Source organism: Cyanistes caeruleus, chromosome 1, assembly GCF_971803275.1.
Source record: "Cyanistes caeruleus chromosome 1, bCyaCae1.hap1.1, whole genome shotgun sequence".
NCBI lineage: Eukaryota > Metazoa > Chordata > Aves > Passeriformes > Paridae > Cyanistes > Cyanistes caeruleus.
In genome coordinates, this window is record NC_141701.1 from 59,656,954 (window position 1) to 59,672,070 (window position 15,117).

General features: G+C 39.8%; 1 protein-coding gene across 1 annotated transcript; it reads left to right on the forward strand.

Moving 5' to 3' along the window:
• Window positions 1–647: 647 nt before the first annotated feature.
• GALR1 (galanin receptor 1) lies at window positions 648–14,477 on the forward strand. Its single transcript, XM_086894721.1, has 3 exons — window positions 648–1,576; window positions 8,210–8,275; window positions 12,035–14,477. Exons 1-3 carry the CDS (start codon window positions 875–877, stop codon window positions 12,350–12,352), a joined length of 1,086 nt encoding a protein of 361 aa, XP_086750847.1. The 5' UTR covers window positions 648–874; the 3' UTR covers window positions 12,353–14,477.
• Window positions 14,478–15,117: the final 640 nt, after the last annotated feature.

Genomic DNA, 15,117 nt, shown 5'->3' on the forward strand with positions numbered 1-15,117 from the left:
AGGTCTGGCTTTCCATCAGCTCCCGTTCCGGCCCCGTGCAGCGCTGCCTGCGGCTGCCCGGCTCCAGGGAGCCCGGGGCCCTCAGCACGGAGCTCTCCAACGCCGTGATTTGGCAGTGAAAAGAGGCTAGACTTCCTATTCCATTTCTTTTTCTTTTTCTTTTCTTTTTTTTTTTTTTTTTCTTTTTTTTTCTTTTTTTTTTTTTTTTTTAATAGGAAGGCGTGACAATGTCTGCCGCCTTTTTGTCCTTTGACATCCTGAGTGATTAATGGAAAGCTGGGAAGGCGGTGGTGAAAAGAGTGAGCACAGGTGGCGCTCAGTCCGGAGCAACTCTTGCTGCCGGATACCTGTTGAGGTGGGTTTCACGCAGGCGCTTCATTATTTCTGTCTTTCCGAGCCAGTTCATTGAAAGCCGGCCGGACCAGCCTTGCCCTGCTGGGAGACGCGGCTCCCGAGCCTCCCTGGGAGCGGAGGCAGCGACCAGAGACAAGTTTTCCGGGGAGAGGACCGCCCTGGGGGGAGCTGCAAGCCGAAGGGAGGGAAGAATAGGCGGGGGGAAATAAAGAAGGCGAGCAAACCCCACCTCCCCTTTCTGCGGGGAGAGGTTCCCGGGGAGCTCAGTCTCCCGACGCGGCGCGGAGGCTCCGCGGGCGGGGCGGGCGCGGCCGGAGCGCCTCCCCGGGCCCGGGGCGGGCGGAGCGCGGCTGCCGAGGGCGGCGGGGCTGCCGAGCCGGCTCCGCTCCCCGCCACGCCGGCACCTCCGCCCTTCCCTCCCCGGCGCTGTGGGGCGGCCGCCCCGGGCTCGCCGCGGTGCCGGGAAGCGGCGGCCCCGCGTTCCGCCCGCGGAAACTTTGCCCGGCGCGCAAGGGGAAGGATGGAGCCCGCGGAGCCCGCGGCGGCGCTCCTCAACCTGTCCCGAGCCGCGGCAGAGACGCCCCGCGGGGAGTTCAACCTGTCCGGGCTGCCGGAGGCCGAGGGGAAGCCCCTCTTCGGCATCGGCATCGATAACTTCATCACCTTGATCGTCTTCGGTTTAATCTTCACCCTGGGGGTGCTGGGCAACACCCTGGTGATTACGGTGCTGGCGAGGAGCAAGCCGGGCAAGCGCCGCAGCACCACCAACATCTTCATCCTCAACTTGAGCATCGCCGACCTGGCCTACCTGCTCTTCTGCATCCCCTTCCAGTCCACGGTCTACGTGCTGCCCACCTGGGTGCTGGGAGCTTTCATCTGCAAGTTCATCCACTACTTCTTCACCATCTCCATGCTGGTGAGCATCTTCACGCTCTCGGCCATGTCTGTGGACCGGTACGTGGCCATCGTGCACTCGCGCCGCTCCTCAGCCTTGCGTGTTCCCCGCAACGCGATGTTGGGTGTGGGGCTCATCTGGGCGCTCTCCTTCGCCATGGCCTCGCCTGTGGCTCACCACCAGCGCATCTTCCACCGCGAGACCAGCAACCAGACCTTCTGCTGGGAGTTCTGGCCCAACCCACGCCACAAGAAGGTCTACGTGATTTGCACATTCGTCTTTGGCTACCTGCTCCCGCTGCTGCTCATCTCCTTCTGCTATGCCAAGGTGGGGCACATGTAAAAGGATGGGGGGGAAAATGGTGGTGGAAAAGGTGTCCGTGAGCCGTAGGGCCGTTTCTGGGCATGTGGAGGGACTTGGCACTGTTGGGAGAAAAAGGAGCAGGGGTGAGTTTGTGCCACAAAGGGAGAGGGCAGGTTTTACAGCTGAGGGATGTCTGAGGGGGGTACAGCATATATTCACAGAGAGGTCAGAACAGGGATTGCATGGGCTGAGTGGGGGGGTTGGTCTGGCGATTACTGGGATCTCTCTGTCAGATTTTCTTGTTGCAGAATGCCAAGAGCCCCAGTGCTCTGCTGCTTTCACTGTCACCGTAACTCTTCTAATTTCTTGCAGTGCTGTGTGAAGAGTTTGGCTCCATAAAGTAAAACAAAGCAACAAGTTGTTCAGGCTTCAGATGAAGCATTATGGTTCTTTAAAATGCACAGTGCACTTGAAAGTGGCAAAATGTATCTGTTTGGTGCTAAGAGTAAAATGTGCATTATGCTGCCTGGTCCCTGTGGTGCCATGTCTTGCCCCAGTTAAAGCTGATGAGAGAGTTACCTCTGACTACAGCAAGGGCAGGTGATTCTAAGGAACAGGGCATGAGAACCCAGGTAGGAAAAAGCAGTAATTAAGGGTGTCTGAATATGGGTATTTAAGGACTTTTATGCTTAAGCAAAGTGACACATTCTTCTGGAGTAATTGCAGCCTTCAGCGTATGATCCTCTGCTCGCTGCTGAACAGGATCTGGAGCACCAGCTGCTACCTGCTGAGTTAGTCGGAGATCCTGCTGCTTCTGTGCCAGCTGCCTTCAGTCGCTGGATTTCTCCTTAGGCAGTGCTTTACATTTGAGAGGACTGGACTGCTCTTGCAAATAAGGACTGCTTAAGTCAGTTCTTCAACTGGCAAGTTCAATAGATGTACCTGAAGTATTTAATTTGAACAAGTAATTTTATGTTCTTCCCAGTTTTATATACATTACATCAGCTTAATTGTGATGTGCAAATTGAGGATATAATGTTGTCCAACTCTGAATCAAAGGCACGCAGAACATAAAGGACAACGTTTCTAAATGGTTGTTCATTGTGGAACAAATCCAACTGGCAAATGGAGAAGAAACACAAGTTTTCATACATAAACTGAACCCTGCTTTCCCTGAATGAATGTGCTGGTATTTCATCTACGGTGGTGAATATGACTGAGCTTTAGTGATAGAGCATCAGTTTGAAAGAAGTATTGCACATTGCAGGGAGAACATTACAGAATGCATGCACAGGGGCTTTCAGCTACAAATTCTTCCCTTTTTCAAAGCCAAAGCATCTTCAGTCTCAGCATAAAGTACTGGCCTTCGAAGTTTAATTATATGAGAGAAGATTAAAAAGAAATCTTCCAAAATTAGCATAGTCCTGTACAGTGTTGGCATGAAAAAAGCAAATATGTTTAACCAAAATATATGCATAGTAAATAAAACACACTCTGTCATTACAAAGCACCTGCACAGAAGTAAATCTCTCAATATTAGTGTTAATATGTAGTTTTAAAAAATAAATAAATAACCTCCAAGAAAAAAAAAAAAAACCAACTCTATGTGAAAAATATACCAGGAGTTAGTTAAAATCAAGTACTAAAATCAAGGCCACTTGAAATTACAATAAAGTTGTGTGCTTAAACTATTGCCTGGCTAGGGTCTCACCCTGGCTTTGTGATGTGTTTTGAGCCTGCATGTGTGATCCTGCTTGCTGTGGTGTCAGGCTGGAGGAGCTAACCTGACAGGGTGAATTTTAGAAGATAGCTAGGAGCTAGCTCATATTCCCAATCAGTTTACAAGCTGAAAAGTGCCGTGGCTTGTACAGAGCTATCAAAGGTATTTGTACCCCGCAGCTAAAGACTCGCTCCTGCCCTCTTTGGGAGCCACTGACAAACCTCCAGCTGCAATACTTTGGGGCAGGGGAGCCTTCTCTTCAGGCTGAGCATCCCCAACTCTCTCAGCCTGCCTTCAAAGGAGACATTAATCTCTGCATTAGTTTCTAATGAACTTCAGTGGTTTTCATGAACTGTGGATCAGCGAGATAACGCAATCTTCTGCTACAGTAAATTAAGACAAAGAAGACTCATTTTTCTATTTGAATATATTGCCTTTTCTAGACTCCTTTAAGGCAGTTCTGTTTCTTTCATAAACAAATTGCAGTTGAACTTTTGGTTTTGAAAGTCTCATTTTTTAGGCACTCTAATAGGGAGCCAAGTTCTTTCTCTCTCTCACATTTATATCATATTAGCAGAGATTTGTATTTTGCCCATGGATAACAATGCTGTTACAATGTACAGAAGTGCTGAAGTACGCCAGGTTATTTGGAAGCAGTGGCCTCCCAAGATATCTCATGTCATATATGCTCTTTAGGTAGAGATTTATGAGATCATGCTCTGTCTTGTGTGTACAGATATCTCTTTTCTCTCTTCCACGAGTAACATTGGTTCCGTTTTAATGCAAATTTTTCCTAGAGGAGTGGAAATATCAGAATTAAGGATGCTTTCCTAGTTCTGTGAAAACAGAAGACAATGAAGAAGGTGGAGTGTCTCCATTATCCTCTCTATTTTAAAGAGTCAGTTTGCATTAAACACCAGACAAGCCATAAAGGAAGAGGTCTTATCAACTCTCAGAGAAGAAGACACATCTTTTTAGGAACACAGTAAAGAAGTCACAAATCCACAGGAAACCAGTTGCCTCACAGAACTACTCTTGAAAGAAACTTACTACATCAGAGGGAGGAGCAGTGATTATGTAGTGATCAGCTGAGTCTCAGCACTGCATACTTACAGTATTCCTTGTATTCCGACTCTTTTATTGCTTATCACTGTACTTACCGTATTTTTGTAATACTGGCTTTTTGTATGTGTTTCATAACAGTGCTGCAACGTTTGCTCACTAATGTGTCCTTAAAGGGTAAAGTGATAAATGATTCCCTGTCAGCTTCTAGCAGTTGACATCTGCCAGGGTTGTGCAGTGTTACAACTAATTTTGGGTACCTCCATTTTTCAAGGATTCACTCCTTGAAAGTCAGGCCTCTTCCAGTCAAACCTTTTGGTTGGACACCTGTAATTATTAGCAAACATTTCCTTTTATAGATGTATAATGTTAAAAGCTTTCTTTAAAACAAATATGTCTTGCCCTAAGAATGTTTCCATTATTATCTATCATTCTGAACATTCTGAATTCATGTCGTGTATGATTTACAGACTTGGTTAAAACTAAGCCATAAAAAGTAAGAGGCTCAACATAAAATACATGCTTATTTGGCTTTGGATATTATATCCTAAATTTTGCTAAGCAGCAAGGGGAAAACTTTATTAAACTGCACTGAAAGAGACAAATCAAAGGTATGACACATTAGTCACCCATTTGAAAGAGGGTGAAGGATCTCTTGTGACAATAGAAGTAGCAGCATTACTTTAAAACATGGATTGCAGGCAATGGCACTTGAATTTCAATCAGGTTCATACTACAAAGGTGGTTCAGAATTTAATGCCTACATTATTCATAAAACAAGCAGTTCATTCTTACTAGATAGTGACCTTGTGCAAGCTTTCCTTCTGCATGATTTCCAGTGGATGATAATGAGGGTGCAGTCAGTGAAATGCCAGACAGCAAACATTGTTTTTAACTTCAGTCTTTCACAATGTTTGGTAGACTTATGTGAATAGGCATAGATGAAGTTATTTTCCTTAATCCTGTAGTGGAAAAAATCTCTTTCTCTGCTTGATTTGGTCAAAGTCCTCAGTCAGGGCTTCGAACAATCTTAAATGTAGTTTCTGAAACAAGTGGGGGGAAAGAATAATTAAAAACTGGTTTAGAAAGAGAGAGAAAGGGAAAAAGAGAGAGAAAAAGAAAGCAAAAAGAAGAAAGGAAAGGAGAAAGAAGGAAGGGGAGGGGGAGGGGAAGGTGCGGGAAGGGAAAGTGCAGGAAGGTGCGGGAAGGTGCGGGAAGGTGCGGGAAGGTGCGGGAAGGTGCGGAAAGGAAAGGAAAGGAAAGGAAAGGAAAGGAAAGGAAAGGAAAGGAAAGGAAAGGAAAGGAAAGGAAAGGAAAGGAAAGGAAAGGAAAGGAAAGGAAAGGAAAGGAAAGGAAAGGAAAGGAAAGGAAAGGAAAGGAAAGGAAAGGAAAGGAAAGGAAAGGAAAGGAAAGGAAAGGAAAGGAAAGGAAAATGAAAGGAGAAATCTGTAGGCAAAACCAAGGGCCTACCACATGTCATGAGTAGTACTTGTGGTCATATGGTCTGGACCAGACTAGATCCTACAAGTCTCCTTACAATATCTTACACCACAACATAATTTTCTTACCACAGCACCCCACCCTCATCTCCAGAAAGAGGTAAGCTGATCTCTGAACAGCAGGTACATGAAAGCTGGAGTTGAAAATATTACATCTTATGAGCCCAGGTTGGGACCTATTTTTTAGCAAGCTGAGTATTTCATTCCATGGGTTAAGAATGCACATGCAAATGTATTAGTGGGTATCCTGAAATAATTTCTTAAGAGAAATAGCCTGAGACAAATTAAGAGGCACATTGTAGAATTATTGTTCATTCAGGTTGTTAGAGGAACAATTGATTATTCATTGGCCCAGAGAAGAGCCAATTTGAACAGGGTAGTGGGGAGAGTGTCCTCGATTTGCCTGGTAGTGTTTGTGCATAAACATGGCTCTTTTTTAATACTCCATGGCATTCTGTGTAAGTCTGTGAGAGCTGTTCCACTGCTGCTGATAAGTAATTGCGTTTTTCCTATTTCTCTTTCTGCTACTTCTCATGCCATCTGGTACAATACTGTGAGGAGCCAATATGTTTTCACTGCAAATACATCTTTTATGAAATGTGTATGAAATCCAAAAGAGGGCAAGCTGAGAAGGTTAATTTGAAGGTTATAATCTAAAGTGACAACAAAATCCTCTACCACCACCACCTCTCAACCCCCTCAAGTACCCAATTTACCTCTTTTGTCTCCTGCATCTTTCTTTGAACTGGACAGAGATACAATGCAAAACTTCGGGATAAAAGTTTCAGAACAGAAGAAAAAAAATGTTTGTAACTTTACAAAAGATTTTGCAATTCTGATCTCTGGGAAGAGTTTATCTGACTTTAGTTTTGGGCTGTGAGGGAGAATCACAGAACAGTGCAGCCACTATGTGGCACATGATGGGATTTGCAAAGGTCCAGTAGAAACAGCTCATTGCAGTAAGTTATGTGAAGGGGTATGATAGATGAAGCAGCAGTGATGGGATATGAGTTTAATTGCATTCCTCCCATGCCCTTTAGTTTTATGTTTTTCACTGATGGACTCAGCAATTCAGCTGGTCTGTACAGGGTGATGGGAGGTGAATAAGAAGTGTGAGCCAGATGGTTGTCTCTGTGTTCTTCTGGGGGTTCTGTCCTTTCCTTTGATTCTTCTTCATACTGAAGAAAAAAGAAATGAAATCAAAATGGAACTTTCTCAGGGAAAGCCCATTTATTTTTCTCCTGCTTTTTCTTAGCTTGGCTTAGCCCCTGGAAGTGGCCTGGATAGTGTTTCTGAATAGGAAGTGCACTCAGGGTGCACTTGGTAGTGCACAGACAGGCACAAATGAACTGCGCTTAAAATATTAAGTGGTTATAAGTAATTTCTTATTTTTATTGTTGGTGGTGGTTCTCTGGTAGATAAGAGCTGATACCTGAAACACAAAGTCTGCTGATGAGCTCTGGATATTCACAAATTCCATCTCACTTCTTTTAATTCAATATGTATGTCTATAAAACTCAGATGCCAGAGTGGGATTAAGTCTCTGGATCATCTTGACTGATGTCTGTCCTGATAGTGGTTAGCTGTGCACCCCAAAGAACACAGAAAAAATGCCCCCAGATGATATGAAAGAATCTGAATTTGGACCCCTTTCCCCATCTCAAGATCCTCTATCCAAAACCTTACGTGTAAATAATTATGTTAAAATTTGGACCCTGCGCTTGGACGATGAGCTTTTTTTGTGACGTATTTTTAAAATTTGCTTGTGAAAGACACATGGTGAGTATCACCACATTGTTGTTAAAGGTCATGCTTCATGTGTCATGCCTCGTGTGCCACCTCTCATTTTAGTATAAATGATGTTTGAAAGCCTAAGCTTCTTTCAAAGATCAAATAGTGCCAACGTCTTGATTATATTAATCAAGCATCCATCTGAAGGAAGCAAATTATGCGTGTGACTCAGAAAAGCTCTGACTCAAAAATACAGTTTTCTTATGTTACACACACTAAAGGTCATTCTAAACCAACAGTCTGTGACTTTTTATGAAAGAAAAGAGATTGCTAATTCTATGCACAAGATAGGTATCCTTCTGTTTCCTTGTTAATTTGTGATGTGTATTTGTTATGTGATGCATCTGAATATTTTTATAAGAATTCAGTTGTGGTCAGCTTCATGTTTGTTGGTTCACATGGACTCACGTATGGAATTCTTTCGGTTTTATTACTGTTCATGTTTGAAATGCTGGTTCAGTGATGTTTGTTAGTGAATCATGCAGTATTGGAAAGCACAACAGCACACAAAGATACATGGGCTTGAATTTTGTTTGAATAAAAATTGGGGAAATACGATAAAGAGATGCAAATTAATCTTTTCAGGTTCTTAATCATCTGCATAAGAAGTTGAGAAACATGTCAAAGAAGTCAGAAGCATCCAAGAAAAAGGTATGTTGCATTCACTACTAACACTCGTGTGTGTACTTTAGTGTTATGGCTAAGCTAATTTGATACTTGTTGCTAAATATGTAACAGAGAGAAGAAATTAAAATTAAGTATTTGATGAAATATTTAGTGTCCCTCTGAACTTGGCAGATAGGAATCCTTACTGATCCAAGTTTTCCTTCTCATTCCATCAAGCCATTACTTGAGATTCTCATATTTGGAACTTCAGAACATCTGAAATTTAGGCACAGGAGAGCAACCTGTCTTTTGTGCTACATTTTTTTCTCACAGGCATTTCCCCTGACTTCTAAATCAAGGGTGTGTTTTGGTTTTTTTTGAACTAACTGATTTTGTAACATTTCAGTGAAAAATTCCTAGGTTGTATGAGGAACCTTTAAAATGAAATTTATTGTGCTTCCCAGTAGGAGTTCAATAAGAGGCTTGTAATGATTCTCCAGTTCTTCTATTGATTTTCCACACAATGTTTTATTCTCCTACATTCAAGACATAAGTTATGTACTGGGTACAAATAGAATCCTGAAAGTTATTTAAAGAAGAATATGAGCTTCATGATTTGAAATCATGAACAATATTTGAAAGATGTGTTTAAATAGAGAATTTTTCAGTTAATATAATGTGGTTGTGATTTTTGAGCAGATTTGACCACAGTGATCATTTGACTAAATTCTTTTTTTATGGATATGGAGGAAAAAAGCCCTTTAGCTACAGCTCTTCATGTGATCTGATCACTACTTTCATATGGGCATAGAGAGTGCCTGCAAAGTAAATGAGATATACATGGACTCAACAGGGAGTAAGAACTATCTTATTTATGCATTCTCTATTTTTTCTTAAAATATCCTCCTCAATAGATTTTGATTCCTAGAATTACAAGCATTGTGGCCCTGACTCAGTAAAACACTTAGCATATATACTTTTGCATTTAATGTTGTCAAGGCCAAAGGTATAGTTTTCAAAGACATTTTGTACATTGCCATCTCTCATCTAAATTATTCTCAAACTGGAAATATCTGTGCATTTCCTCTAACCACTGACTCTCAAAATATTTCAGATCTGACCAGATATGATCAAGACTGCTTGAATGTATCAGGGTTCAGTAGCCAAAGAGGAAAAAAACCAAAAAGCAGTCCAGATTTTTTTTTATTTTTGCCTTAGAAAATGAGATTCTAAACCTAAGGCCTAACTCATGTTTTTCAAAGCTATCCTGTCTTCATCAGTGTGTTAGTACTCTCTTTGGTTACCATATCTTTCTTCTTTTCCTTCTATTGTCTTGTGAAGAATGCATTTCAGGTGTAATTATACATTTTTAGCTTTATTCAAACCTTTATGAACATTCTAGCAGGAGAATTGGAAAATAAATTTGTGGCATGTGTGGAAAAAGAAATAATGAAGAATATTAAGTTGCCTAAATTTAATTTGCCTAAATTCTTTTTGTCATGCTTTTTGTCAATGCTTTTTCACAAAGCATTGATGTTAACCTCATATACTTCAAGCTGGTTTTATTTGCTGGAAAGAAACCCTAAGCACGTAGGAAAAAAGAGCTTTAGTGATATCTTGCTTGCAAGACAAAGTGATGATTTTGGAAAAGTAAACTCTGAAGTTATGCTTAGGAGGAACAATGGGATAAAGCAGATATTGTGAGGTTTCCTAATACAAAATTGCTTCTTCTGCAGATATGAAATACCTTAAGTAAAATTACAAGAGGCATATTGGCACCCTCTTCTTTCAGGTGCACCAATAGCCTGTTGAAAGTCAGTGATTTTCCTGGTTAATTTTTCTTAGAATTTGGAACTAATGGAAGTTATATGCCTCTTTTGAAGTAATACTGCATCTGGTGTACTGAAAATTTGAGTGCATCAGTTAGAGAATAAACTGCTCTTAATTTATGCAGTCTTCTTAGAACACCTCCTCCTGATAAGACCTGGAAAACAAAATATCTTTGTGGCTGTTTTAGCAACAACTGATTTAAACTTCATTGGGCTAAGTAGAGCAATGGCTTGTGAAAACAGGCGATTTCTTTAGACTAAAATTATATTAACTACAAATAAAATGTCCTTTGTTTTCTGTTGTGAGGTTATACTGACCAACAACAGCACCTGTCATAAGTTATTTTGGCCCGTTGCCACAGAAATCAAAATGTTTTTCCTGTAAGTTTTTCTACACTAGCTCATGTTCTGATTAGGTAGGTCAGTTCAACTATTACTGAGCATTATTCAGGTTAAGAAGTATAGACCAAGCTCAAGAAAGTAGCAAAAAATATAGTTATTTTTCAATTTTTTTAAAAAAAAAATTCAGTATTTTTTATCACTCTGTGGCCACTGGGTTACTTTTGGATGTGAAGAAGTTACCTGAAAAAATATGTTAGAATGTGTTAATATAGTAATTACAATGGCTCATGACATAATATGCTTTGGAATTATTATTCGACTTCCACTTGGAGATTTATTTAAATGAAAGAGGTACTTGGTAGAGGGATAGATATTAATTACTTAGGCCACTGCAAAGCACTAACTGCTGTTCCTGAAGTAGGTGAAAGCTAAAGAAAATATTGACAGATTCCACTGTGCCCTGACAGAACTCCTTCAGCACCTGAAGGGTCCCTCCCAAGTGGTTCTGGAGCTCAGAATGGATCTACTGAAATTGATGATCCTCTCATAAATAGTGGAAGTGGTGTGTAGAAGAAGCACTGAGGATATTTTTTGTTCCATATTTTAATTTAGTGTTTGGTGGTGAACTTTAATATCCAGATTGCTTTTGATAATGTGCAATCACCAGAAATTTCAAGCCCTTATTTTTTTTTTCCCCACTAATTGTATCCCAGAATGTCGTTGTATGAGTCTCCCTGTGGAAATTGTGTGCTTAAAGGAGATTCTTTCAAAAAGCTTACTTTAGTAAGCATTTGTGCAAGCTCTAAGCTCTTCCATCAGCTGCCTTTATGTATAATAAATCTCTCCTGAAATTTTCATCAAAAGTTCTTCTGCACTGTACTAAAATATTAGTAATCATTAGATTGCTAGTATAAATATTACTAAACATTTATTATTTACTATTTTATATATCTATTAAAAAATAAAAATAGTAAATAGTAAACATAAATATATAATATAGTAAATATATTTTACATATATTATATATTTTATAACATATATCATTGTATATAATATATATGTTATAATAAATGATACAGTATTTTATATAATATATTATGATATAGAATATAGAATATATATACAGTATAATTACTATATTATATATTTATATATTTATACATTTACTATTTACTGTTTTATATATACTATTTACTATAAGCTATACTAAATATTACTAAATATTACTAAAATATTAGTAATCATTAGACCTGGATGAGATTTCCCACAGACCCCTGTTGTCCTTATTTTACAACAGGTTTAGAACCACTTCAGAAAAAAGAAAAGCAAAGCTTTTGTGTAGGGAGTTATCATTCTTTACCTTTGAGGAAAGTTGTGCATTTGCTGTTTACTATGACATTTTCCAGGGCTGGATTTCTCCTTGCAGTGGTTCACTATGCAAAATAAAATAAGTAATAAATAAAAATAAATAAAATAGGGGTGAAATCAGTAACTAATATTGTAGTGTGTTCCCTCTCAGTATACTTTTTGTTGTGGGTTTTTTTTTTTCCTCCAAACAGTAGTTTTGAACTAGGTTTAAAGCTGATTCTTTGAGTACTCATCAGACATATGTGTTTTCCTTTCCTTGTCTCAGACAGCACAGACTGTGTTGGTGGTGGTAGTGGTTTTTGGCATCTCCTGGCTTCCTCATCATGTGATCCATCTCTGGGCTGAATTTGGAGTTTTCCCACTGACTCAAGCCTCCTTTCTCTTCAGGGTAACTGCACACTGCCTGGCTTACAGCAATTCTTCTGTGAACCCAATCATATATGCATTTCTCTCTGAAAATTTTAGGAAGGCCTACAAGCAAGTCTTCAAATGCCAGATTGGTAATGAGTCAGTTCTTAATGATGCTAAGGAAAATAAAAGTCGGATAGATACACCACCCTCTACCAATTGTACCCACGTGTGAATGTTGAGAAGCCCTGTATGTTGGCTCTTCCTTTATGTAAACTGAACATCAAGAAAAAAAAAGCACAATGAGCTTTATCCTGGGTTTATCTTGATAAAGCTAATTGGTATTTAATGTACTGAAGTTGCATTTGTAACCAAAGTTTGTGAAACTCATATGAAAGACACCTGGGCTGATCTTTTCCCTCTTAGATAGCATTGTCAAATAAAACTCTTGGACATGCATAGATATTTGAGGAAAAAAATGTTGAGATGATGTGTCTCCATTCTTGTTAAGCATACAAAGGTATAAGAAGAAGATGTTGGTGTGGACAGGTAACTTTCTGACATCTTACTCCATTAAAGTGAAAAATGGACAAATTTTCTGTCCTACAGATAATAAATACTGGACTACTATGATTTCCAAGAGGAAAGTTTTTGTTCTCTCTTCAGATTGTTTTGACAATGTGTTTTTTCTTTTCAAACATGGGCTCTGATTTGGAGCTGGAATAAGTTGTGTACACCTTGAGGCAATTGCTTTAGAGAGGAATGCTATTTCTTTCTGTTTAGCTGGTTTTAATGTGTTATACTGAGCAAGGATGGATTGGTTTTCCACTTCATATGGCTGCCTTACTCTATACACTGAAATTTTGTGTACACTATATAGGGGCTTTTTTTTATGGCCTGTATGTAGTTGTACCAAAATGTGGATTTGTGTCTAAGTGAGGGAAGCTTTTCTTCATGTGCTGCATGTGCACGTGTATGTATGTTTCCTTAATTTCAGAGGCTTTGAGATGGAGATACAGTTTTAAATGTGTCATGTATACATGTGTTTTAAAATATTATGTTTCGTAAAGAAGCTCTAGACAATGCTTAAGGATTTAAAGGTAGCATTCCCTTAAAAGTTGTAGGTGGAGCTTGATATCATGTAATTTTCAACTGCAAATATGAAGAAGGTTGTGTTTAAATTAGTGGAAAATGAATAAGGTAAATGGTACAATTCTGCAAATTCTTAAATAAAATTAATAGTTTCCTCAATTTTATAAATTTCCTTAAAATGCCTTTAGGTGGTAAACCACTAAAGAAATAAGGGAAAAACACTTGCTCCTTTAAAAACATTCTTTTAGCTCGATTAAGACATGATTTTACCTGTTTTAATTAATGACCTGTAGACTCACAGAGCAAAACAAATTAAAGGAACCTCTGGACCTCCTCTCAAGGCACTGATACCCTTAGAGTTGTATCACTTTCTTGTTTAGTCAAGATCTGAACATTTCTAAGGATGGCAATTCAACAACCTGTGCCTAATCACCCCCACTAAAATACTTTTCCTCTTCCTCAGCTGGGATTTCCTGTGACCATTGCTTTCTGCCCTTTCACTGTGTACTGAAATCTTTCCTCTGACTAATGTGTAATTTTAAGATGGCCACTGAATTTCCCCTCAGCCTTCCCCTTTGAAACCATGTGCTGCTCTCAGCCTCTCCTCAGGTCCCTGGCTGGGTCAGTGGCCTTCCACTGCCCTTCCTTCAGCGTATCCGTCCCTCTCATGAACTGAGGTGTTCAAAACAGTGTTCTGACTGTTCCAGATGTGGCCTCACAAGCACTGAGCAGAATAATTGCTTCTCTTGACCCATTGGCTGGTTCTTGCTAATGCAGCCCAATATTATCATCATTTATGGCTTCAAGGATACGCTGTTGACTTACATTTAATTTCTGCTTTACAAGCCCTTGGGTCCTTTCCTGCAGGTTTGCATTGACACCCTGTCCAAGTGTCAGGACTTGGCTTTTGGCTTTCTTGATCTTCATGCATTTGACAGCTGTTACTTCCATATTTCCAGCTTACCAAGGGCCCTCTGATAGGCATGCCTGCTCTCCAGAATACCCATCGCTCCCCGAGGTTTGGTATTGTGTGTAAAATTGCTGAGAGTCCTGAAACCCCTCTCCTGGTCTTTGAAGATGTTAAGTGGTGTTGGCCAGATGCTCTTTCATATTCCTTTTTCTCCATGGACTTGCTTTAGAAAAAATAAAAATTCAGAGTGGTGGAACATCAACTATGGAGAGTTAGCTCACGTAAAAATATCTATGTTTATGTGCCAGTATTGTCTGCTTGGAATCAGTAAAATAGTGTTAAAAGACATGCTATTGCATGCATGGTGTTTGTGTCCATTCTTTCATGTGAAGAGACCATTTGATGATATTTCTAGGAACAAAAAATATAAATATATGCAAATATATATTTAAAAAACCTCTCAGTTGGAAAAGAAGGGTTTATCTATGCAGGAAATTATTTCCTGGGCTAGGATTGAAGTTCAGAAACAGAACAGAAAGAAGTTCCTTTGAGTTCTGAGATACTCAACACCTCAAACACCCAAGTTATTAAAGCATTATCAAACTTCAGCTGACTTTGCAACATTTTAGGAAATTCTACCATTTTGAAAATTATATTTTTTGTTTTGAAAAATTACTATTTTATGTTTTTATTAAAAAATGCAATGTAAACATGTAATTGTAGAAACAATTATAATAACAAGCTGAGTATATTGTCTCATCTAGAGAAGAATTGTACATTATTTTAAGCCTAGGTGCTCGATAGTAATGGAGCTACATCTGTCTGAAGTTTTTAGGATGAGGGAATAGGAGGGAAGGGATTTCTTAAACAACTTGTTAGAGAGGTCCCACCTTATTCCTGGAGAATATCAATAAAATTTCCACCTGACTTTTCAGGGAAACCTTAAGAAGCAGCTGACACTCTAAGGCTCAGTTTCCTGCCTGAAACATGCCTTTGGT